This window comes from Archocentrus centrarchus, chromosome 17, assembly GCF_007364275.1.
Source record: "Archocentrus centrarchus isolate MPI-CPG fArcCen1 chromosome 17, fArcCen1, whole genome shotgun sequence".
NCBI classification, from domain to species: domain Eukaryota; kingdom Metazoa; phylum Chordata; class Actinopteri; order Cichliformes; family Cichlidae; genus Archocentrus; species Archocentrus centrarchus.
The window spans coordinates 12,044,473-12,069,939 of NC_044362.1; the positions used below are offsets into that span (position 1 = coordinate 12,044,473).

Genomic DNA, 25,467 nt, shown 5'->3' on the forward strand with positions numbered 1-25,467 from the left:
AATACACAGCATGTCTCCCTAACACAGGCTTACACACAGAGACACAAATGCACAGCGCTTCATTGGCTAATTCAATAATAAAGCAGGCAGCCAGTCGAGTCTATAGACAGGCAGAATAGAGAGTAACTCATCTCTAACAGTCTGCCGTCTCCTGAGTGTTAAAACATGTAAATTTATGTAGGAGCCCATAGGAAACACATATTTACAATACGTTTAGGTAATCACAAGATATGCGGAGAGGCATTCGAGGCCCTGGGGACGAACGCAGTCAATACAAAAATAGTTTTTATGTGTCATTAATTCCCTCTGCATTCCCCGATACATCCCCCTTTTACCGCAGTAATACAGTAATCACTCACAATCGCACAGAAAATTATCTGCACTCATCTGTGGAATAAAAAAGCGGAGGGGCAAAACAGGGCGAGCCGTCCCATTTTAGCTCTCTGCTGCCTCTTTAATGTTCATCTGGGAGCCGCATGGCTGCCGTCCATCCCGGCACGGGGATGGGAGTCAGCTCCGGAGCAGCTTAATGACAGTGGGATGTGGATGGTGGACTCGTTAAGAGAGAAAGACACACGTGTACACACAAACACACACACACACACCTTTTTCATGCTACATTGCCTGGCCAGGACAACATAAAGGGTCATCGGTGGTGTGATGGAAAAAGAGGCACCTCTGCGTTCACATTAGGCTGTGATAAGAGGAAACATTTCACCTCTGAGCGATGTCAATGCAAAACGGACTCAATCCAGCTATAGTAATGAAAGCTGCACAGATTCAGATGTGAGAAGCCAAATGGTCAAATAAGTCATTACCTGCCTGTTCATTATGCCCTCCTTTCACACAGCCATATATCGCATTATTAGGCAAAGCCATCAAACCTGATGAATAAGCACAGAACAAGCCAAGCCCATTTTCAGTGCGGAGTTAAAGAGAGCAGGTAATTCTGATGGAAATTTGTGTTTCAGTAATGTGATTCCCCAAACCACAAACATCATCCCAGTGTAGCTGCCAGAGTACAGGAGGACAAACACACACAGTGGAGTTCCAGCAACCTTTCCACACATATGCTTAGCGTCCTCTAGTGGACACAGAAGATACAGCACAATTTTACTCTTTATCTACTGTTGACACCTAGAGAGTAAAAATAAAACAGCAACTCATAAACAGGTGCCTACTTCTTTCTCATTTCCTCTCCTCCTAGTCCCAACCACCTGATATATGAGTGGAGGTGGCGAGGAGGAGGCATTTAACAAACTGAGACATCCTTCCATAGTTTTAATCCCAATCCTGTGCCCACTGTTTTTTATAGCTTTCAACTAAACATTTGGCATTTTATTTACTATTTATTACCTCCGCCAAGGAGGTTATGTTTTCAGTCGGGTTGGTTTTTTTGTCTGTTTGTTTGTTTGTCAGCAGGATTACTCCAAAAGTTATGGACGGATTTCAATGAAATTTTGTGGAGTGGTTGGAAATGACAAGAGGAAGAAGTGATTAAATTTTGGCGGTGATCCGGATCACGATCTGGATCCAGTAATTTTTTTTAAGGATTCTTCACTATTGCGGGATAGGGGGATTTTAATAATTTAGCTTCTAACTCCGAAACACAAGGCACAAAAGCCTGAAAAAAATTAGAGTGTAACATAGTCACACTCTATGTTGTTCTATCAAACAACATAGTGAGGAGACGATCATTTTTTTATCGTTTACTGCTCAGATGATCCTAGCATTTGGGAAAGATTCAAGATTATTTCACAGCATTTAGATACATGTATTACAGTGTCAGTGACCCTATGGCCTTGGCGGAGGTTTGAGCTCTCTGAGTGCTTCTAGTTGTATTATTTTATTGTTGTAAATGTAGTATGTTTTGGAAACAGGTCTCTCTTGCAAATGAGACACTGAGTCTCAATGGGATTACCTGTATAAATAAAGGTTAAATAAAAAAAAACAAAAAACTGCATTATATGATCTCTGTCAGATGAAACAGTGTTTGGGACAACGTAAATATGAACTTTTAATCACACTCGAAATGTGATAAGAATGTACAGATATACAGCACTTTAAAAAAAATGTATCACACACAAAAATAAAGTGAAGGCTATCATCTGATTGGGCAGTTTGCCATATTTGCTACATCATTTATCCTAGTTGTGTGTCACATTTCTTTTATATGTCACAGGTGAAAATACTTATGCAAAGAATACTCCTGTGGAATCATAGCTCCCTGAGCTGTAATCCTCAGATGATCCACAATCTGCACTGAGCTGAAGATGGTGGAATTAGATAGATTTCCAGGTCATAGGCAAAAGAGTGGGGAAAAAAAAAACAAGAGGAAAATGGAAAAGCAACGCTGGTGGTCCTATTGGCTTAAAAGGCTTCAAAGGCTGATGAAAGCCTGGGTCCATCTACTGAAAGCTTACAGTCCACAAAACTGTGATCCACCAGAACCAGTTTGCAAATTCAGATGAGTCTTAATCTGGAGTCGCTCAGCAGTTGAGAGGCAAACTTCTGGAATAGTCTGCAGTCTACGTAAGCCTCTTTAGCTTGCACATGTAAATGGGTCCAAAGTTAGCGGTTAAGTGCGGGATGACCATCTCACCCAGGTGGAGGTCAGGAGCAAAGTGAAAGGTGTTCCTAAACATGCGTGTGAGGGGCCGCAGGTCAACAACCTGAATGCAGATGTGATGGAGACCAGAAGAAATAAATGGGAAAACAAAAAGTTATTTGTGGTCTGATTTCAGTATCTCCCACTACTTTGATGTGTTTCTTATTGATACAAAAGAAGTGTCTCACTAACCTGTAGATGGATGCCATCTTTCTCTCGAGCTTGGTAGATAGCCTGTTCAACCACACTGAGGTTCTGGTTCTGTGAGAGAGCGCAGGTGGAGTAAAGGATCTCTCCACCGGGACAAGCTGCCTGGATTCCCGCTCTGTGGGGTACACATAACACCTAAATAAAAGTTCTCGCCAACAGCTTGTATTTTGCTTAACTGCATATTGTTATGAAACCATGTAAGCTGTACGCCCCCCCCCCCCCTAAAAAAGCATATTTTGTTCATATTTCCACCAAACTTACAGCAGCAGCTCCAGCTGTAGCTGTGGCAGCCTGCGTCTCTCCCCAGTCCGGCTCTTACTGAATATATTGTTGTCGTCCTCCATGACTGAATGTCTGTCTGTGGTGCAGGGAACGTCTACAAGGACCTGAACTCAGAGAAAAAAGGAGGAGCTAAACAACCTGAGAGTATTTGAATAAACTCATAATTAAAGTCTGTAAATCTCCTGAGAATGGCTTACTCTGTCAAAAGTGTTGCTTTCAATTTCCCCCCATTTGGTGCCATCAAAGGAGGTGATGCGTAGTTTCTCATTTGTCAAAAATGCCTTAGGAACGTAGCTGTGGAGGACCCTCTTCAGTCGTGCTGTTCGAGATACTGAGCTGTCGTTTATGCACAGAAACCCTTCGGCGTAAACGCAAACAGAGGATGGTCAGCAGTGGAGCAGGAAAGAGAGAACAGGTGAGAACTTTTTTGGCCAGGTGACTGAAAATAAAAGAAAAAAGAAAAAGTAGTTCACTTACGGATAGCCTGGGTCTGAAGTAAAGCCAGGGTTTTGCCGCCTGGAGCAGCACAGAGGTCAAGCACAGTGTGACCTTCTTGAACATCCAGTGCGAGACAAGGCAGCAGAGATGCTGCGTCCATCAGGTAGTAACCCAACAGGCCGTTCATGTCCGGCCTTGAGAGGACAAAAGAGAACCGAGGATCAGACTGCACTTTGGTAGAAGATGCTGTCATTAGCAGCAGCAGAGGAAATATTACTCACCTTGCAGGCTTGAATCGTGTCACGTCGCTTCTTGGAAACACTAAACACTTAATATTTGGGCTTAGAGACAGCTGCTCACGATCAGCATCCGAGCTCTTCACGCAAACGTTGCTGGATTCCTCGAATGATTTTTGCTCCAAGCCTGGTTGAACTGCAGATGAGGAAAGCAATTATAATCCACGACTAAATGGTACAACTGACTTTTTAATAGTGTTTATTAAAATGATGTTTACTTTTCCCACTGAAGCATTTTACCAAATAGTCTACTGAAGAGAGAAATGTACAGTTTAAATGAATTAAAAAAAACATCATTCACACTGCAGTGCTATCTTCTTAAAATCTCTTAGCATCAGAGATTGGAATAGCACAGCTTTTCCTGCACTAGTAAGAAGCAATAAGCAATACTGTGACTATGATGGCTAGAAACGCACACTTACCCTCTTTCTCTCTTTCACTGATGAAGTCTATGCATCCCTGAGCTTTGAGCCCTGCCAGAACAGCATTGTGGGAGAAATTATTGAGCAAGGCTCCGTATTTTCTCTCTGCCAGCATGGCGACTCGTACTGAGGGCCACAGCTGCCCCAGCTGGACACCACAGGTGGCATCAAAATGATGCACGGCCAGCCTGGTGGGTGGGAGTTTGGGACGTGTAGCAGCCTGTCAGAGAGCATAGAGGGAGAACATTTAATGTTAATGTTATTTTACCCATGCCATCTTATTTATTTGTGCCAGTTTCATGATATAATTTAATTGACCAGAAGAGGAAAAAGCTGGCTTTGATACATGTAAAATTATAGCACACTGATAATGGGCAACTGTGTATCTTTTTAGTTTAAAAAAAAAAAAAAAAAAAATTTCAGGAAACTCATTTCTTGTAAGCCACCCCTCATTCTTTATACCCATCAGGTATAACATTATGACCACCTGTCTAATATTGTGTTGGTCCCCCTTTTGCTGCCAGCCCTGACCCACTGAGGCATTGACTCCACTCTGAAGGTGTGCTGTGGTATCTGCCACCAAGATGTTAGAAACAGATCCTGGAAGTTGAGAGGTGGAGCCTCCATGGATCTGACTTGTTTGCCCAGCACATCCCACAGATGCTTGATTGGATTGTGATCTGGAAAATCTGGAGGCCAAGTCAACACCTCAAACTCGTTGTTGTGCTCCTCAAACCATTCCCGAACCATTTTTGCTTTGTGGCAGGGGCCGGGAACATTATCCTGCTGAAAGAGGTCACAGCCATCAGGGAATACCAGTTCCATGAAAGGGTGCACACGGACTGCAACAATGCTTAGGTAGGTGGTACGTGTCAAAGTAACATCCACATGGATGGCAGAACCCAAGGTTTCTCAGCAGAACATTGCCAAAAGCATCATACTGCCTCCACCGGCTTCCTTTCTTCCCATATTGCATCCAGGTGTTCACCAGGTAAGGGATGCACATGCATCCGACCATCCACGTGATGTAAAAGAAAATGTGACTCATCAGACCAGGCCATCTTCTTCCATTGCTCTGTAGTCTAGTTCTGATGCTCATGTGCCCATTGTTGGAGCTTTAGGTGGTGACAGGGGTCAAGCATGGGCACCCTGACTGGTCTGCAGCTATGCAGCCCCATATACAACAAACTGTGATGCACTGTGTATTCTGACACCTTTCTATCAGAACCAACATTAACTTTTTGGCAATTTGAGCAACAGCTGCTTGGATAAACCTTTGCTCCTCCCATGCATCAATGAGCCTTGGCTGCCCATGACCCTGTCACTGGTTCACCAGTGTTCCTTCCTTGGACCACCTTTGATAGATAGTGAGCACTGCAGACTGGGAACACCCCACAAGAGCTGCAGTTCTGGAGATGCTCTGATCCAGTCGTCTAGCCATCACAACTTGGCTCTTCTTAATCTTGCTCAAACTCCCACGTTTGCTCATTTTTCCTGCTTCTAACACATCAAATTTGAGGACAAAACATTCACTTACTCCCTAATATATCCCACCCACTAACAGGTGCCACGACTTCACCTATCAACAGTCATAATGTCATACCTGATCAGTGTATATTTTGCTTCCAAAGAGGCAGACTTTCTGTATTTTTTTAAGCAAAGAACCAGTTTTAAATTGTATCTTTAGGCAGTTTGTTACTAGCAGCCTGTCAAAAAAACACATCATTTGTTCCCATTTCGTTAGTTGAATGCATGAAAAATTCAAAAGATAACACAGTTTGCCAGATGTAAAATATTATTTTTGCACCAACAAGGTGATTCCCAAAAAACTGTTAGATGAACTTGGCATACCTCAGCATGGTGTGCAGTGTGTCCTTAAAAGCTTTGAGGATACTGAACAAGTGGAAGACATAATAACAAGTGTGAGGCCTAAAAAACTACCTACAGCAGATAAACAGTATCTGAAAATCATGTCCTTAAGAAATAGGAAAAACTCTAGCAAAGACCTGACACAGGACCTGAGAGATGCATCTGGCCCTTCATTTGATCCATCTACTCTTCACTGAAGCCTCATCAGAAATGGTCTCAGTGTAAGGGTGGCTGTCAAGAAGCCATTTTTAAGGAAGGGGAACATGGAGGGTGAGGTATGCCAAATTACACAAGAGCTGGCCTGAAAATCCACGGGTCTTATGGAGGGAGAAATCTAAATTTGAAAGTTCTGGTTTAAGTTGTTGTTAGTATGCACAGAAAAGTTCAGGAGAGAGGTACAACAGTGACTGTCTACAGCCATCTGTAAAACACAGTGGAGGCTCTGTCATGGTTTGACACCACTGGCATTTCAGCCAGTGGTGTTGAAGATCTTGTTAAAATTGCTGGAATTATGAAGACATAAAAGTACCATCAGATTTTGATCCACCATGCAATACCATCTGGAAAGTGTCTAATTGACAACATGCATGATAATGATCCCAAACACACTGCCAATGCAGTAAACACATTGAAAAACACACAGTGGAACATTATCAGTCATGGATTGGCCTCCCCAGAGCCCTGACTTCAATATTTTTGAAGCAGTGTGGGATCATCTTGATAGAGAAAGGCAGAGCAAAAGGCAGCCAACATCCAAAGAAGAGCTTTGAATGTCCACCAAGAAGCCTCCAAGTGCACTTCACCACAACTATTTTCCATTTTCCTTACAAAACATAAAGACATGAGGGGTGGCTCAAGACCTTTGCACAGTAGTGTACGTCTGGCATTGTTAAGGTCAGTTATTTACTTTCTACGTGCTGTTTTCGTACATTTCAGTCATCAGGGGGTTTCAGCAGTTCTGCTCTGTTTATTTGTGTCACCTCTTAGCAAATGCTTTGTCTATTACTCCGGTGAGCACGTACCCATTTTTCTTTCACTCGGTGTCGTCTGGGCGTCAAACATCTTAAATCTTTAACTTTTCTTAAGAGCAGAGTGGTGTCCCACAGCAGCGCCATCTTGCCGTGCCCCAGCTTTTTCCGTCCGACTTTGCTCCAAGTGTTAAATAATGGTTCCACACACGTTGAACATTTGAATGGGGGAGGGCTTGATGCAAAACGAAGATCAGCGATTGGTCCAGAAGAACATCGATAACCCCACTCAACCAATAGGAAACGTTATCCGGTGACCCTTCTAGTAGTTTCCGGCGTGTGACCGACCTCGCGTCCTCGACCAGAAGTAATTGAACGTAAGACTTTGCGTTTGTACGCTGTTGAGTTTTTGGTAAAATTATCAGACGTAGCCATGGTTTTCGAGGATAAAATGCTCACATATGGGGATCCCGCCGATGAGGTACGGAAAAATACTGTAATGTGTTTTTATAACTGTTTTGTGCGTGTGTTTGCAGAAGTTATCCAACTGTGCCGCTCAGTTTGCAGAGTATCCTACAAATTCATTGTCAGCTCCGTTAAACACTTTAAATCCAAGCTGCAAGCAGCAATGAGGCGATAACTGTTGCGAGGCTTGCTCTGAAGATTATATATACCAAGTTTTATGAAAATTGGGCAAAATTTGCGACCTGTGAACATTTTTTAAACTTTGTATACAGTTCAGTATGTTGGCTCAGTCAATTCAGTCAACACCCAAATTCGCCACCTATCAGGTTCGGAACCCCTGACAGTATTAGCAGGCACACGAGCTGTTAATGGTCAAAATACATTTTTTTACTAATTATAGCGCCCCCTAAAGGTCAAGTGTCACCAAAATGATTGTTTCCTGTGAAGGGGTCAGAAGTGTACTACCAAGTTTGGTTTCGATAGGTTAAAGCGTTGCCAAGATACAAGCTCATTTCCTGTTTGGTGACTTTGCCACCAAATTTGATTGGCTCTGACGGGCAAACGCTTTGGAAAATCAAAAATCCATCCAATAACTTCTGTGAGGCTTGGCCTAAAGACGATCGGAGTCAGTTTTGGTGAATATTGGAAACTTTGTGACCTGTGAAAAATTTTGAAGGATTTCCATAAAATCCAATATGGTGGGAAAAAAAATCCAACATAGTGGAAATGACGTCATATGGTGCATTGAACTCGGCTTGATCCAAGGATTCCAATGGTAACTCGAGTTAAAAAAAATTGGCCACATGGGCCACAAGTTACAGTCACAAATGCAAGTCCAACTTTGCCCCAATGGTGGTGCTAGAGTGCTCAAGCTAGTGACACAACCTGGTGAAAATGATAATGAGACTGTCCTGAGGACGTGTGCCAAATTTCACAACTTTTGACCAGCCAGTTCCAGGGCTCGCCACAGATTCCCATGGGACAAGGGAAAAGCTGATGATGAATAAGGAACCCTAGAATCAGTCTGGGTGCTCACCACCTCGCTGCTCGGCCCCCAACTACCAGCATGAAACAGGGCTGGCAGCTGAAGGTGTTAAATGGACTGTACAAGAATTTGAGAAGCTGCTTTTTAAAACTGCCACTGATTCAAGGTGTTTTTTCCACAACCTTTTTTTTTTTAATCCCCTCCATTCTGTAAACTGTGTTGGGTTATAATTGGATTTTGTCACATCCAGTTCCTTTACAAATTGAAAACTTTGTCACTGAGCAGGATGAAGATGCTTCTGCAGAGGAGGAGGAAGAAGAGGATGAAGAGTTGGTGGTAAATTTTCTTCATGTATATTTGACCCACACATTTGATAAAAACGTGCATTAGTCACATCAAACAACTTTTCATTCATTATAATTGACAAAATAAATAAATGGAAAAAAAAGTACAGACCTTTACTTTATTCATTTTAAGCCCTTTTAGGTCTCACTCACACATCTGGAGCAAATTTTAAATCTCCAAATATCAGTATTGGTCCTGTAATCTTTTCTTTAGACCTTCAGCACGTACACTGGAAGAGCCAGGGATGAAACTCTGTTTCATTAGGTTAGCGGGTTTACTAATTATCTTTCCAGTACATCAGTGTTAATGTATTTGTGCATGTTTCTGGTATACTTTGTGCTTTGCTACCTTCCAGAGGTAAAGTTTACTTGATCTCATAGTGTTGAAATATAATTATAGTCTGTCATGACCAGAGGTGGCAAAAGTACAGGCATTCTGTACTTAAGTAGAAGTACAAGTACTTGTGTTAAAAAATACTTTGGTAAAAATTGAAGTACTGGATCAACTTCTTAAGTAAAAAAGTACAGGCTCTGTAATGTACTCACATTAAGTAAAAGTAGCAGATTGTATAAATGTTGAATTCAGTGAATGAATCTCAGCATCAGCAGCTTTGATTCAGACTCATCTCTGCTACACTTCATGTAATCTGTACAGTAACTCTGACCATGAGCACAGCCTCTGTGTAACAGTCCACAGCAGCTGTTCTTTTAGATAGCAGACACACTTTGTGACAAATTGTAGACACTTTGTGTGTTTGCTGATATTTGCTGAGCATTTAAAATTACCTGCCACATGTTACAGTACTGGAGTTTGCATGTTCTCTCCGTGTCTGCGTGGGTTTCCTCCGACAGTCCAAAGACATGCGCTTACTGGGGTTAGGTTAATTGGAAACTCTAAATTGCCCATAGGGTGAATGTGATTGTGATGTCTGTCTCTCTGTGTTAGCCCTGCGACAGGCTGGCGACCTGTACAGGGTGTACCCTGCCTCTCGCCCTGTGTCAGCTGGGATAGGCGATTATGTGTAATTTTTTAAAAAAGTAAAGCAATCTGAGCACTCATTCAACCACTGACTTCATTATAAAATCACCTTCACATCATGTCAGCCTTCATGATTTAAGTGTTGTGCTTTAGCATTAAAAAAAACAAACATTTTTGCCACCATTTTCCTAATAACATGCCTTCTTGTCCTTTTCAGGACCCCTTAGATGCGATCAGAGCAAAGTGTGAGGAGACTGAACGCTGTGTGCACTACAAGGAGCGTCTGGAGCTCTGTGAAGCCCGGGTCAATTCCAGGTCCAACACAACAGAAGAGTGTACAGAAGAACTCTTTGACTTCCTGCATGCACGGGACCACTGTGTAAGCTTGTGTTAGGCAAAGGAAATCTTTGACATTCTGTGCTGCACGATCCATCTGCATGTGTCTTAAGATGCTTATTGTGCCATCTTCTGTCTTTACAGGTGGCACACAAGCTGTTCAACAATGTGAAATGACCTGCCCGCCCAGTTCCCACACGTTGCAGCTGTAGAATCTGTATCATTGCTAACAATGTAAAATAATACAGTTATGAAGCCTGTTGTTTACCTGAATTTCCTTGGACAAAGTTCCCGACGCCTTTGTATGACAGTGCATAGTAGCTGATAGCAGTATTGATCATGAGTCATTAATAGGGATTATTGGGGTATAAACTGTAAAAGTTTGTGTGATGAAGGGCTTGGCTGTTCTACAAATGTCATGAGGTGAAATGATAAAGTATGCTGCTACAGTAATGGAAACCTCAGGTTTGATCATGACTTTCTGACCAGAAAATAAAGGTTGTGTTTGGATTCCAGTTAGTCTGAGCTGCTTCTTTTCAAAGCATCTGAGTCCTCTAGGAGGGCTCTTTGACTGATGGTTTAATTTGTTTAATCCAGCCGTTAGTGCTGAAGAGTCTCTTCAGGTGTTGGTGTTTGCAGTAACAAAATTGGTCCCTGGCTGATGGACATGATCACAGCATTTTTCTACCTAATGGTGCATAGACTCAAATGCTCGTCCCATGTTATGAATTTTTGAAAGGCATTTCAAGCAAAAGTTAATTAGTTGGCAGCATTTCGATAACACACAGAGCCACAGTTTATACCCATTCTTACATTTTCCCCAAGTTGAATGGATGCTGCCACTTGATGACTAAAAGCAGTGATGGATGTTATTTTCCACTTGAGACCTGTAAAGCCTCAGTATTTAGTTTCCTCCTCCCTTAAATCACTGACAATACTTAGGCTAAAAATTTATTTGAATACATACAAAAAAAAAAAAAAAGCATAAAAAGGCATAATAAAAATAAGCTCTTACAAATGTACAGTGATGGCCAGATGGTGGCAGTGTGACTCCAAATAGAGATGGCAGGTTGCAGTCAGAAAAAGATTACGTACAGGAACAGCATAACTCATGCACACAGTGCATATCATTACAGTGGATTTAGAGGTAGTCTCCTCAGCATGCATTTTCTTTGTTGTTACTAACAAAATCATCTATGGAGGCCTGCAGAGAGCAAGGAGGGGAGAGAGAAGATGAGATGTGTGGCTGGTAAGTTTTTCCATCTACAGCACTCATGGAGTTTGTGTCATTAACTCAAAAGGTTACATGAAAGATTTGGCCTCACTTTATATCTCTGCTTAACATTAAGGTGAAATTGCAGAGCTAAACATAAAAACAATGCTGAGGCAGATAGATTTATTATACATGTGAACCTTATTGGCTGGATTTAATTCCCAGAGACTAATTAGATCAAAAGAATTTCAGAATCAAAGAAAATCAATGAAAATGTGAGTTATGAATCAGTGTCTATAGGTGAAGGTAGTAATCTTTGCTCTCACCTGCATGAGCAACCTCTCCTTCCTCAGTTTCTTGTAGAAGATGAGGACCTCTGGGTCTGCCCGGACCACACGGGGGTCAAAGTCCATGACCCTTAGACCGCTGAGGCTCCTAGCCCGAGACAGGGCCACGTAAGCCTGGCCGCTCTCAAACACACGAGCCAAAGAGATTTCCACACAGTCCAGTGTCATTCCCTTGAAAACAAAGGCAAACATTTTAAAAAGATAACCAGCACTGTTAGTCAAAATAATACAGCATGGGCTGATGGAAGACCAGTGTTTGGAGAAAAAAAAAAAAAAAAAAAAAGAAAAAAAAAGAAAAGAAATTGAATCCCCAAGTCTAGGATTCACCCCCTTCAAATACAACCCAATACCAAAACAGTTGGAATGCCAATTCCAGAGTCACTGATGCACCTCCATACCAACAGAGAGGCTTTTGAACTGAGTGCTGATAACAAGCTGGATGGTCCCTCTCCTCTTTAGCCCAGAAGACAGTTTCCATGTTTTCCAAAAATAACAGTTTTCCACATTGCCTCAGTCCATTTTAAGTGAGCTTTGCCCAGAGGAGACAGCAGTTTCAGTATTCATGTATGGCTTCTTTTTTGCATGGTAGCGTTTTAACCTTCATCTGTGGATGTCAGGGTGTACTGTGCTCACAGATTATTGGAAGTGTTCCTGAGTCCATGCAGTAATTTCCATGACAGAATCATGCCTGCTTTTAATGTAGTGCTGCCGAAGGTCACGGACATCCAATATTGATTTTCCAGTCTTGTCCTTGGTGCACCGATCCAGATTCTCTGAATCTTGTCACGATATTTTGCACTGTAGATGAGATATAGTCTTCACAATTTTATGTGGAGGAAAGATATTTGTGACAAGGCTGGAACATCAACTTTCAAATCCACCCTGGCATTATAACTTATTCATGATTACTGATTTCCTCTGCAAGGATGTTGATATGGAATCTATTTTTTTACATCCTTCTGCCCTGACACCTCTGCTGTAGATCTTTTGCTTGTCACATACAGGTCATTACCAGTTAACCCAATTATCCAGGGGTGATCCTTTTACCTCTCTAGCCAGTTTCTTAGATGGAGGTCAGGCTATTGAGGCTGTCAGGGCAGCAGAGTGGAAGACTGGGGATTGTTGAGTTACAGCTTGTGGGTAGATTGGGTGTCTATAGCATTTCCTCTGAAATAGAATTGTTGCACTTAGCCTCACCTATCTTGGATTAGGGATTGTGGTCTTTACTCTTCTTACTGTATTTGACCATATAGCAAATGTGCAGCTTTTCAGAGTTGCTGTCAGAGGGAAAATTATAATGCTTAGCTGGTATAATATTTATCATATGCCAACTAGATCAAGTTTGAAAAAGGTTTAACAGTTCCAAAATGAGGGAAACATGTCAAAGGATATTTAAGGCAACTAACATGCTAAGGAACTAAAATTTTTAGTACAATCCATGTTACAAGACAATGTAAATATAAAAAAATAAAAATATTCAAGTTGACGTTAGATGGAGTGAAGATAGAATAGTACTTGTGAACAAACTTCTCATTTCTTTTTCATTTTATAAAATCTGAACTTCACCTCTACCTCTGAAATTGCTTTTGCCTTTCTTCTCAGAAGAAAAGCAATAATGTGGACTGAGCTTGAAGGCAGGTGCTGCAGTGTTAATAGGGAACATTTTTTCCCTGTCCCGTGTGTGTGTGTGTGTGTGTGTGTGTGTGTGTGTGTGTGTGTGTGTGTGTGTGTGTGTGTGTGTGTGTGTGTGTGTTGTTTTTGACAGATGACTTAGTTCTTAGCGTGTTCATGCCAATCACAGGAAGTGACGTACTCAGTGGTTTGTATTTATTTTTGATTTGAGCATTTCTTATTCCTGGTCCTTTCTTAGCCGTTTATTCATGACATTAATTCAAAAACAAAGTCACTGAGGCACCCCATTAAGCTCTACTGAGAACTGGAATGTGTTCTAACACTTGTGCTTCCAGGGGATTTGTGCCAGCTAAAGATTTTACTGCCAGGAAGCTGAAGGGCAGCACTGGCAGCTGACAGTATTGTTTTTTTGTTCAGTCACTGAAAGAATCTTTTCATGCTTAAATTTGGTTTAAAAGTGAAACTGATCCAATACAGTGTCTGGCTTTGCAAGCCACTTGGATTTAACATGGGAAACTCCATTTACATTTCATTCATTTTCATAAAAGTTACTTTGGTTCAGCTTTTTAAACCTTGGAAAATTATGGGCATAGATATGGACCAGCATCACTTGTTTATTTTTTTTTATATTTATTATAATTCATTATATTTTATTTTTTGCTGTTCATCTGTGAGTAAATGAAATGACCTTCCCCCAAAAAACAAAACAGAAAAATAAATAGACACACCCAACAACTTTTTGACCAATTAAATAAATAAGTTAAAAAAAACAAAAAAAAACAAACCCCACAACATTCATCAAGTGTGTAGTTTTTTCAAGACCATATGAAACACTGGTGCCCCATGGCCAAACCAAAGCATGACTTCTACAAAGAAAATCTAAGGTCATCGTAATGGTTTTGGTGAGCTCTGTTTTAAAATGAGTACTGAATCTGTACTCACCTGGCTCTTGTGGATGGAGATGGCCCAGGCTAGTTTGAGTGGCAGCTGCTGTCGGCTCAGGTGTATCCCACCGCCTGACTTAAACACCCAGCGCTCTGGCTTCAGAACCTCTGTGACACCACACAGGAAACGCACACGTGGGAGTCCTGTGGAAACAGACACATCGGAAAAGAAGCCGCCTTCACTGTTATCTTCAAAAAGTAGATCTGCGGCCCTTTATTGAGGTGTATTTGCTCTTTTTGTCTGACGTGCAGTGCATGTTCAACATGAAAGAACTAACAAAATGAATTACTCACCATGTTTTCCAGACTCAAAACCAACCACAACACCCCGTGCTCCATTCACCAGACCTCGAACAACATCCAGGTTCTTTGTTAGCATGACCTTAAAAGTACAAGCAAGTGGGTAAATCATTTGTGGGTACACAGTTTGTCAAAAAGATTGTGTTAAATAAAATGCTTTCACTTTGAACACACGCCTACCTGAGCTCCCACTTTGAGTTGGATCAATCTGCTGACAGGACTGTGAGCGTCTATAGTCTTGACCAGTGCTGGATCGCTGTCCAGTGCCTCAAACACACGTGCTGACCCTGAAGGTGCAGAGAGAGATTAATTAGACTGAATCCTTGTGGTGCTTCTTAAAACAATGTGGTAAACCCAGTAAATCTAGTAAATCTGATGGGAAAATGCAAAAACTGATGTACAGATCTTCAACAACATTTAAAAAAAAAAAAATAAATTAAACCTATAGAATCTGCTACTAGTGTTGGTCAAATGTACTCAAAAGCCTTTTAAATAGTTGTATCTGAAAATACTGGTTCACCACAACAGGAAATGACAAATTCCAAATAAAATTGGCACCCTGCTGAGACTGAAAACAGCTGTTTGGGTTTGTCCTGGGTGAAACTGGGTTTTTGGGGGACATACAAACACATGTGAACAACTTGCATGTACAGAAAACACAGGAAAGAGGGTCAGAGTTATCAAATTTTTACACAAATCTAAGCATTTGCTGTGTTTTTCCTGATCAAGAAAGACCCACTCTTGAGAGGAAATTGATTTCAACAATGTTGTCATCTGTGACTGAAGCATGTTTCGTCCATTTCCACCTGGATCAAAACCAAACAGTGTTACATGTTTTTGGAAAATTGAAAAGATCAGAAGAAATCAGACCTGGTAACTGCTGGAGTTTGTTCTCATTGGTGAGATCTACATCATCCTTGTGTGTGCACAGTCTGGTTGCTAGAATGCCATCCCTTTCAATCTGATGGTAGGCACTTTTCATCAGCTTAGCTGTAACTTCCTCTGTCACCCTGAAGTGTGTTAGTTGGCACAAAACATTTCCTTTAAAAATTTCCCCCTCAAATCAGAGCAGTACAAAAAAGAAAATCAAGAGACCTGCAGTGTGTGTGACAGCTACAATGACATTTATAACATATGTACATACAGTTGTGGTCAGAAGTTTACATCCACTCATCGTGGGCATGAATGTTATTGTAATTTGGGGCTTTTAATGATTTATTTGTCCTGCACTTTTTCCAGGGTGGAATGATTGCACAGCATAAATCTTTAATGACTTTAAGAAACAAGAGCTGGGTGCACAAGTTTAGATTTATTTTGGAGTTTCTCTAATCCACACAGCATCTAAATTATACATAGAGGCTCAAATTTAAACATATACTCAGACTAATATCTGGTTAAATGCCCCTTAGCAAGTTGCACCTCCTATGATTTTGTTCAGCTCTCTTAATGACCTAAAGAACATGAGTTTTCTTCATCTCAATGAAAACTCTCTTGGCCACCTAGGATCATGCATCCATCCATCAATTTATAAAAAATCTTCCAGTTGAGATTGTTGGCCAGAGCAAAGCCCCATCTTTATGACTTTGAAAAAGTCATACACGCTTTTATTATGACAAGAGTGGATTGTTGTAATTCTTTGTCTGTAGATTTACCAGTCATCTCTTTGTTGGCTTCAACTGGTCTAAAATGCTGCTGCTTGACTTTTAACAGGGACAAGAAAGCGTGAGCATATTACTCCAGTTTTAGCTGCACGTCATTGGCTTCTTGTCAATTTTAGGATTAATTTTAAGATTGATTTTTTTTTTAAGATTTAAAATGGGCTGGCACCTCTGTATTTGTCTGATCTTATTCATGTTCATCCTCCTGTCAGAGCACTGAAGTCTGCTAATCAGATGATCTTAAATAGTCCTAGATCTAGACTTAAAAATAGGGGTGACTGAGCTTTTTTAATTATTGCGCCAATTGTGACCACTCTTCTTTGCAGAATTGGTAGAGTTCATTTAAATTGGTTGGTTTCCTGGCGTGAGTTAAGTGCAGTACACAAACAATAGGTTTGAAGTGGCGTTTTGGGAAAACCAATCCAGAAGCTTAATGTTAGCCTGCTTTATTCCACAATCAGTTTTAATGTGTTTGGGTTCATTTTCCTCTTGGAACACCCAGCTGTGTCCAAGTTTCAGCCATCTAGCTGGTGATTTGAGGTGAAGTTGAAGAATTTGGAGGGAGGTAGCCCTCCTTCATTATTCCATCCACTTTGTGCAATGTACCGGTACCACTGGGAGCAAAACAGCCACAGAGCATGATGCTACCACCACCATGCTTGACAGCCGATAGTGTTCTCATGCTGGGAGGAGTAAAGGTGAGGCTTTCAAACCTCTCTTCTCATTGTAACCAAATCGTTGACTCATCTGACCATAATTTTTTTTTTTCCCCAGAAGACATTTAGCTTTATCCATGTGGATAGCTGCAAATTTCAGCTGATCTTAAAGGTTTCGATTTTGGAACAGCGCCTTCTTTCTTGGTCGACACCCTCCCATCCATGGTGATGTAAAACTGACTTCACTGTGGACAGTGACACTGATGTTCCAGCAGTTTCCAGGTCATAGCTGGCTTGAGTCTTGGTGGCTCCTGAACATCTTAATCAATTTCCACTCATCTGACAGTTGGGTCTTCTTCCAGACCTTGACAAAGTGGTGACACACCTGAATAACTTGTACTGCAAACAGCTTTTTAAAATGATGATCTTGGATTCTACAGTTGTTTAGAATAATTAAAAATTAAATTAAATTAATTTAATTTAATTTTAAATTAAATAAAATTAATTAAAAAAAAAAAAAAAAAAATCTCCAAGAGATCTTCCTAATTTGTGTAAAATCTACAGTTCTCCTTAGATCCTCACTGAGTTCCTTGGACTTTTCCACTGTTCTGTGTATTGGTCAATCCAGTGAGAGCTGTCAAACAAATCCTTTTTATGCTGGCAAAGAGAAACTACCAGTTGTAGTCAATCAGGATCACTAACAAGCACTTAAAAGACCTTGGCTTTGTAAGGTTAAAAGACACTGTAAAACTTTCAGCACAACTTATTCAAGGATTTAAGTGGGTGTATGTATATATTTGAGCCTGTATGTGTACGTTTGACCCTGTGTGGTTTAGAGAAAATCCAAAATAAATCCAAACTGGTGCACCCAGTTCTTGTTTCTTAAAGTCATTAAAAGGTGTATGCTGTACAATCATACAATCACCCTGGAAAAAGAACAGTTCAAAGAAATAATTAAAAGACCCAAATTACCAAAACATTCATGCCCATGATGAGTGGATGTAAATTTGTGACCACAAGTTTAAATGAAAACTATACCCTTTACAAAAAAACAAAACAAACAAAACAAAAAAAAACCCTTACATTACTTGAACAAAAACAAAATCTGATAATGAAAAAGAAAGAATGGATACAGTGCATCATTTTACCTTCCCACCCTCACTGCCTGCAGGAGGGAGATGAAGCTCGGGTCTGTTTGCCTCCGCACTTCCATTAACTCCATGTTGATCTGGATGACCTTCCGCCAGCTCCTTGCCTAAAGGTTCACAGTGGAAAAGTTAGCCTGTCTCCAAAAATCAATTAATGCCCTTGAGGAAATACGCAGAACAGAACCTGAGTAGTTAGCAGCACAGACCATCATGAATAGAGTCAACAACTCAGCGCAGTAATGACTCATATGTACTCAGACCAGCCTCCCAGTACACAGTACGATGTATCAAGAAGAAAAGGAAAAAAAAAAAGAAAAAAAGAAAACTGGTTTACATTCCACATAAATTACAGGCCTTACATCCCGTTTCACTTTTACTTACATAAATACATACATTGATTTCCCATCCCACCTTAAAATAAACCAATTTCAACCAGTTTATAAACTTCTAAGCAGCTCCACAGTGATCTGACCTGGAAGCAGAAGCTGGCCTTCTCTTTTCCTTTAGAAACTGGAGGCAGCTGAAGGAAGTCACCACATACAATCAGCTGGATGCCTCCAAACGGCTCAGCAGACCTCCTCACTGACCTGCAAGATTGCGGAGAGCTGTGTGTCACTAAAGGTAAACTTGATTAAATGACTATTTACTTCTACACATTAAGAAAATTCTTCTATTTTTCCATATTTTTAAAGATAGATGAGGTAATGCAGCCCACATACAGTCAGATGAGAAAATAAGTTTGCACATGACTGTAAGCAGAGACTTCCTTAATGCATTTCATTCTGATCCACATGTGTAGGTGGTTTTAAGCCAGATTTTTTTTTTTTTTTTAAATTACATTCAGAGGTTCGAGTGAACTGAAATGATTAACACAATATGAAAAGAGAGGGAATAGCATTAGTAAAGCTTAGTTTGTGAAACAAGAATATTATAATATTCTATAATTAGTCTATGGATTTACACTCCTGCAGATTTAATTGGAATTTATTTGCTGCTACCATTTAATTAAAAAAAAAAAAAAAAAAAAAAAAAAAAAAAAGGATCTTTTTGACTTCATATCAAATCTAAACATTTGAGCAAACACGCTGTGTGCTCTGCTTGAGTTTGTAAAGCCATTTTAGATTGCTACTGAGCTTAGTCATGAGGTCTATCTGTGACTAATATCCTCACCTAGCTACCGCCTCAAGCTTGTCAAAGAACTGCGCCTCCACCATGGAAACCTCATCAATGATGAGGTGCCGACAACTATTCCAGTGCTGCAGCACCCCGGGCCTCTGAGCCAGCTCGATGCACTGCTCCAGTGGGGCAGAGCCTGAGCCAATTCCTGAAAGGAGCAAAGATTCAACAAATAGAAAGAAAGAAGATAGCCAGAAGGAAAAAACAAAAAAACAAAAAACACCACCACCACCCATGCTCACATCCTACTGTATATTAAGATTTAATTAAAAAAAAAAAAAAAAAACAACATCTGTTAAAAAAATAAAAAGACATCTGAGGACTCTTTCTTGATGTTAAAGATTCATAATGTGAAATACGTCTTCGAGCAGACATCAAAATGAGTCCAAGGATGTGGTTCTGATTAATGGAGTAAAGAAACAAAGAGGAGGCTAATGAAAAGTACAGCCACAATGATTACCCACATTCATGACTAAAACCTGCGCATTTCCTGTTTTATCTCATTGTGAACATCAGTGTTTGAATGTGGAGAAAAACAACCTGAAGAGGACTGAAATTGACATTTTAATACATTCAAGCCTAAATGAATGGGCTGTACTTATACAGCACTTTTCTATTTAATTTAAGCACTCAAAGCACTTTATGAGTACATGGAGTGCATGAACCCCCCCCCCCCTCTATACCTACATGTTTTGCCTAACATTCACATACACCCCAATGGGTGCAAACTGGGGTTCAGTATTTTGTCTGAGGATAATTTGATAGATGCAACATAGTGGAGCCCAGGACAGAACCACTGACTTTTCAATTAGTAGACAACCTGCTCTACTTCCTGAGCCACAGCTGATTATTCTCAAAATGGATCAGCATGATAATTGTGTTTTTACCCATGTTCCATTTTATTTTTAGGACGGGCTTTTTATTGAAACCTGTAAATTGACCAGTTATTTGCATAATCTTCAATAACGCTTGTAGATGTTGTGGGAAATAAAATGAGCTCCGCATACTCCCAACAACCACTTTGCCCTTTTAAAACTCAGTGTTACAAAATGTATCGGATCACTTCAGAGGCACAGCAATCGACTGACCAGCAAAATTATGTAACGTTGTTCCTCCGATGTGACACGCAGCCACTCCTGTGCTGGCTGTGGCAAAAGTACTCTTTGGTGGGAGAGATCCCATGATTCTCTTTAGCAAGAAAGACTTTCCTGTACCTGAAAACACACACACAAGCAAAAGACTTTAGCCTGGACAAATACCCACAGGCCATTTTCCAGAGGTGCCATTAAATATTTACAACAGTTTGTGTTAATGAAAACGTCCTATTTATGCAGACAAATGCTCATACACTTTTTACCTGCACTTCCAGTGAAAAAGACATTCTTTCCACTCAGCACTGCACTGAGAACAGCAGCCTGCTCTTTATTTAGCTTGCGTGATGGTAAAGAGAGGATGGGCTTCTTGCTTGGGTTGGCCTTTACCTGGAAGAATCATAATATCTGCTGACATATTTTTCAAGTTCAACACACAGCATGCACAGGGAGTATTTATTCAAAATTAGCTGACCCCAGGGGGGGGGGGACAAAAAAAAAAAAAAAAAAAAAAAAAAAAACACACACAGTCCTGTGGATTGCTATGAAGCCAGCTGAATGTAAATGCAAGAGAGGTGTTCAGGTGGTGTGTGTGCAACTCACTGGACTGAAGTTACTGTCACTCCTGGAGCGTTTGACCTGCTGTCCTGTACCTGCCACACTCATCCTATTAGTGCGTTCTGCCAGTCCATTAGGAGCCACTTTACTTCTCAGCTCATTGACTTTCTGGATATCTTTTTGCTGCAGGGGGCTGATGGCCTCGAAGCTGCGGGGCAGACCTGCCTTGAGCTTCTCTCGGTCGCTCAGAGGCTTGCTGCCCTGCCAGACCTGGTGTTTGATGCTCAGGGTTTTGAGAAAGAGGCTCAGCTGGTCAGGCGGACAGTTAGACATGAGAACCTGGATGTTTTCAGGGAGCAGTTTCACGGTGCACTTCCCATCTCTGGCAAACTTGGTGAAAAGTTTAAACTCTTTCAAATGGTAACTCTGCGGGACTTTCCCGTCGTGGAGTCTCAGGATGATCTCCTGGAACTCATTCCGGCCCAGAATAACAGAGGCTTTACGGATGACCTGCCTCCGGGTGGCCTGTCCGGAGCTGTTCAGCTGCTCCACCGTCACGCTGCACTGCAGCTGGGCACCGTCCTCTCCCGATAACATCGCAGCAACTCTAAATGAGCAAAACAATACACAATATTAATTAATATTTTCCCCTGATTGTGCAAAATTCATAACAATGCAGCTGAAGATGCAGAAGAGGAAACGCTACTGCGGTTTCCTAAAGTCTGAAGTGAAAAGCAGCCAGTGCAAATATCGTTATTGCTTTGATTAGCAGAGAGCAAGTAAAGCTAAATACGCGATCCAAGTTTAAATCACTATCTTACCGCTGTTTTTAAAACATTTGTCTGCCAGCTGCTCCCAAACTGCTGAACGCAAAACACCGATTTTCAAAATGTCAGTGCGGGAGAACAGCCAATGGCAGACCGACCCTAAAAGCCAATCCGTGAGGGGAGCTTTAACATCGCAACCAATGGGAGACGATAAAACACGCCCCTTGCCTGCAATGGCCAATCAGTGAGCCCGTAGCAATTTGCGTGAACTACACATGCTACCCGGAAATTACTGTGAAGAAGGCAAAGCCGGCAGGCGATCACAAAAGTGATTTTCCGTGTATGTGTTTTTATGTGTAATATCTTTGATTTTATTGGTAAATAGACTGCAGTCGACAGGATTTACGAAGGGCTTATATATGAAAATGACAAGCATCATTGTGAGTGTCATGAATCTATTTATTCAAAAGTTTTAAAACTAATAGATTTCATATTAAAACAAGCATTACACCATTTACTTTAACTAGACCAAACAGGTGTCCCCAAAATCTAAGTTGAGGAATTATTTATTCAAGAAAATTGTATAAATTTAACCAAACCAAATATAAAGCCACACTTTATATTTACTAGAGATCAGTACTGAAAAGCAAACACATTCAAAACACCTACCAGTGGCATCTCTGCGTCTCCTAGCATGGTGAAACTCAGCTCTCTCCTCTGTTACTGCATTCTGCCATGATGGCTAGACAAAGAAAGTTACACACCTGGTTCGGGAAGGTTCTCTTCCTTCCTCTGCCTAGGCCTAAGGCCTGCATGTTCATACCAATCCATCCAAACTATAAACTAATAAAAATATGATCACATAAGTAGCTGAATGTTTTTAATTATATTTTCAAGTTTGACTTAGATTCTTGTATTTCCCTTGTGAACTTGCAGGTGTGTAAGGCAGGTAAAGATTCCAGGAGGCAGTGGTGGTGGAGGTGCAGGAAATCTCCTGGTATAGTGAGACAGTTAGCAGCCAGCTTAGCTTTTCAGGTAAGTCCTTTCTTTTCACACCTTGGTTTGCAGGTTTCACTCTTGATCCAGACAAAGCACGCACCGGGAGGAAAATGAGAAGGCAAAGTCAGATTACTGAAAATACTCAGGGAAGTGACTCACAGGAAGGGAGCCTTAATATCACCACTAGGGTAATGACAGTCTGGTGAAGAGTGGGGGTTTCAGCTGGCCTTTTCCATCTGAGGGTGATGAATAGATGTGAAGCAGATGTGCTAACTGGAACTAAAGGCAGGATTAACCCCACACAAGGGCAGAGTAAGACCAGAACCCTGCCCAAACTGCACCTGAGAGCAAAGAAAGAGAGAGGGAAGCAAAACAGGAAGAGAAGAAGCAGGGTCTCCCAAAAATATGACACTCAGGAAACGATGGGAGGATGGAGCATGCCTCCACATCCAAGTAACCCTTAGACAAATCCAACCAAACTCTAAATTTCTCTCTTTTTCTTTCTTTTTTTTTAAAGCCTGTCATGTCTAGTAGATCTTGCAAGCAGAACTGTGATCTGAATGCATTGTTGTGCCAAACATATATGCTCTTTCAAGATGAGCTCTATAGGTTCTCTATAAGCTCCTCTTCTTAGTGTTTGACCCTTTATTTTAGTTTATTTTAGTTTTTAACATACTGTGTAACAAACTCTGTGCCAGAGTTGACAGGCTGAGGAAAAGAAAAAGAGAAAAGAAAGAAAAGAAAAAGGGAGAGAGAAAGAGAAAAAAAGGGAGAATAGAGAGAAAATAGAAAAAAGGGGAAGAGCACAGGTAAATAAACCAAATAGTTCATCACTTGTTGAACATAAAAAAATACTAACAATACTTGCAGAAATAAATTTGTGTGGGAAAAACAAAACAAACAAAGCATGGTTATGCAAACCAACAATTTTGTTGTGTTGTGATTGCATGGGTGTTTGTGTCTGTGCCATGAAATGTACTTACCAATGAGGGCAGAACGCCGCAGCTCCGCCCATCAGAAGCTAGAGGCGGGTAGAGAAAGCACCAGGAAACCCAGGCCACCAGCAGCCCATCAAGAGTCATGAAGACCTGCGGCCACTCATTCCAAAGACAACTGCACGCGCCCTCGCCCACGGGAGAGGGAGGTCCCAGACGGAGCCCCCCGCCAGTCGAGGAGTAAGCACCCCAGAGAACCCGAGGTGAGGCGCCACGGACCCAGAACCCCAGGGACCTGAGAACCACCCGGCTCCCCACAGAGCCAAACTCTAAATTTCAAACTGAACACCTTGATCTTTCTGTTAGGGAACAATACGTGCTTTTAAGGCAGGATGAAGGTGTCTGATCACTTTGAGAAATCAGAACTCTCAAAAAGCCTTCACATAATTTTTAGTTAATGTATTATCAAATTTTTCTTTGATTTACACTCAGCAGAGAGGTACCACATTATCATACCCTAATTGCCTACTCCCGTCTGGAATGACATAATGAGTTTTAATATAAAAATATGGAGTAATGCAGCTTTTTTCCCTGAGGTCATTATTTGTGCTTAACATTTAATCCGCCTTCCAGCACCATTTCACCCATTTTGTTTAGAACCTTTTATGGAATAATGATAATGAAAGCCTCAGTTGCTGCAGCCTTGCTTGGTGCAGTTAATGATATTCAAGAAAGAAAAAAAAATGTGAAGCTTTGGGTCCCAGTCAGAACTAGTTCTTTTAATTTTGACTGCTGGTGGGATTATTGAAATGTGACTGCACTGACCTTACTGCAGGTAAAAAAGATAACCAGCCAGACTTCCAACCTTTAGCTATAAAATGTCAAGAGGATTTCAGATGTGTTGAGCAAACAAAGCAAACCATATTTAAAGCATTAAAACATTTCCACTGTAATACTTGTTCTTTAGGGTGAGGGCATTACTGTTATAAAAAAACAACATATTGTACATCAGGTTGTGCGCTCTTACGGTTCAGTTGGTTAACTTTTGAAATGTAATCAGAGGTGGTGTGTTTACCTGCGGGCAGTGGACTCCACCATAAGGGCTTTAAGTTGGCTGTGCTTGTAATCTGTACCAGTGGTACATTTATATTAAACAATGGCTTTTGATGTAACTGCAGACACTCATGTGGCTGCTCTGTTGAGCACAACACATCACCTGGTGAAGCAAGTTTTAATACCCTGAATTCCAGACAGAGAATGGGCGACACCAAAGCTGGTTTTCATTATGAGGAGATGGAAATATACAATGTAAAAGAGGCTATTTAAAAGCTTTAGGTGGTAAGTGCACATGTGATCGTTTAAGGGTGTTTTTGACCCATTTTTTCCTCAGCAGTTGATGCATTAGAACACATTTTCATTAAAAGGTGACCGTCTGGGATAGGTCTGCTTTCATATAAAGATATGGCACTGCAGGACATTATGTGCAATTTTCATTTGACCTTTAACTTTCACCATTAGAAGGACAAATGGTAACTGCTGGTGCTTTTCCTCTCCCACCATCCCACCTTATTGGTGACCTGTGGGAAATGTGTTTGTATCAGGCTATAAACCAAACAAAAATGATTCACAAGATAAATGTGAGTTTTCATACTGACTCATGGGTGCCAGCATTGCACTCTTGTCATTTTTTTGGCGTATTGTTAAGGCTGAACAAGAGGTTTTTTCTTCATGTTCTTCTCACATTTCACTTTTCAATCTTAACTTTATTTCTTTATTTTTTGTCTTCTTCCCTTTCTTTTTGTCTTTATGAAAATTCTCTTCAGTAATAGAGCAGACATAAA

At 40.9% G+C, this 25,467-nt stretch overlaps 3 protein-coding genes across 3 annotated transcripts; 1 reads left to right on the top strand and 2 right to left on the bottom strand.

The window, feature by feature from the left end:
- Positions 1-1,943: 1,943 nt before the first annotated feature.
- On the bottom strand, positions 1,944-7,264 carry nsun4 (NOP2/Sun RNA methyltransferase 4). The gene is made up of 8 exons (XM_030752518.1): positions 7,148-7,264; positions 4,257-4,476; positions 3,820-3,970; positions 3,578-3,732; positions 3,298-3,458; positions 3,080-3,204; positions 2,801-2,933; positions 1,944-2,672 (listed from the first exon to the last, which is right to left on the bottom strand). The coding sequence occupies exons 1-8, from the start codon at positions 7,238-7,240 to the stop codon at positions 2,529-2,531; spliced, it is 1,182 nt and encodes a 393-aa protein (XP_030608378.1). The 5' UTR covers positions 7,241-7,264; the 3' UTR covers positions 1,944-2,528.
- A 154-nt stretch (positions 7,265-7,418) lies between these two features.
- LOC115795891 (cytochrome b-c1 complex subunit 6, mitochondrial) lies at positions 7,419-10,717 on the top strand. Its single transcript, XM_030752018.1, has 4 exons — positions 7,419-7,574; positions 8,829-8,879; positions 10,084-10,245; positions 10,347-10,717. The coding sequence occupies exons 1-4, from the start codon at positions 7,527-7,529 to the stop codon at positions 10,377-10,379; spliced, it is 294 nt and encodes a 97-aa protein (XP_030607878.1). The 5' UTR covers positions 7,419-7,526; the 3' UTR covers positions 10,380-10,717.
- Positions 10,718-11,196: 479 nt separating this feature from the next.
- On the bottom strand, positions 11,197-21,833 carry pif1 (PIF1 5'-to-3' DNA helicase homolog (S. cerevisiae)). Its single transcript, XM_030752503.1, has 13 exons — positions 21,747-21,833; positions 20,971-21,532; positions 20,634-20,757; positions 20,365-20,490; positions 19,271-19,424; positions 18,573-18,687; positions 18,101-18,207; positions 15,509-15,648; positions 14,819-14,925; positions 14,633-14,720; positions 14,337-14,482; positions 11,742-11,933; positions 11,197-11,406 (listed from the first exon to the last, which is right to left on the bottom strand). The coding sequence occupies exons 2-13, from the start codon at positions 21,520-21,522 to the stop codon at positions 11,359-11,361; spliced, it is 1,899 nt and encodes a 632-aa protein (XP_030608363.1). The 5' UTR covers positions 21,523-21,532; positions 21,747-21,833; the 3' UTR covers positions 11,197-11,358.
- Between the last annotated feature and the right edge of the window lie 3,634 nt (positions 21,834-25,467).

Coding starts and splice junctions, on each gene's coding strand:
- nsun4 (XM_030752518.1), bottom strand. CDS start 7,240: ATGGCGCTGCTGTGGGACACCACTCTGCTCTTAAGAAAAGTTAAAGAT. Junction 3,971..4,256: donor CAGTGAAAGAGAGAAAGAGG/GTAAGTGTGCGT, acceptor CCTCATCTGCAG/TTCAACCAGGCTTGGAGCAA. Junction 3,459..3,577: donor ACTTCAGACCCAGGCTATCC/GTAAGTGAACTA, acceptor TTTACGCCGAAG/GGTTTCTGTGCATAAACGAC.
- LOC115795891 (XM_030752018.1), top strand. CDS start 7,527: ATGGTTTTCGAGGATAAAATGCTCACATATGGGGATCCCGCCGATGAG. Junction 7,575..8,828: donor ATGGGGATCCCGCCGATGAG/GTACGGAAAAAT, acceptor GTCACTGAGCAG/GATGAAGATGCTTCTGCAGA. Junction 10,246..10,346: donor TGCATGCACGGGACCACTGT/GTAAGCTTGTGT, acceptor CTGTCTTTACAG/GTGGCACACAAGCTGTTCAA.
- pif1 (XM_030752503.1), bottom strand. CDS start 21,522: ATGTTATCGGGAGAGGACGGTGCCCAGCTGCAGTGCAGCGTGACGGTG. Junction 20,491..20,633: donor CTTTTTCACTGGAAGTGCAG/GTAAAAAGTGTA, acceptor GTGTGTTTTCAG/GTACAGGAAAGTCTTTCTTG. Junction 11,407..11,741: donor AGGAGAGGTTGCTCATGCAG/GTGAGAGCAAAG, acceptor TGCTCTCTGCAG/GCCTCCATAGATGATTTTGT.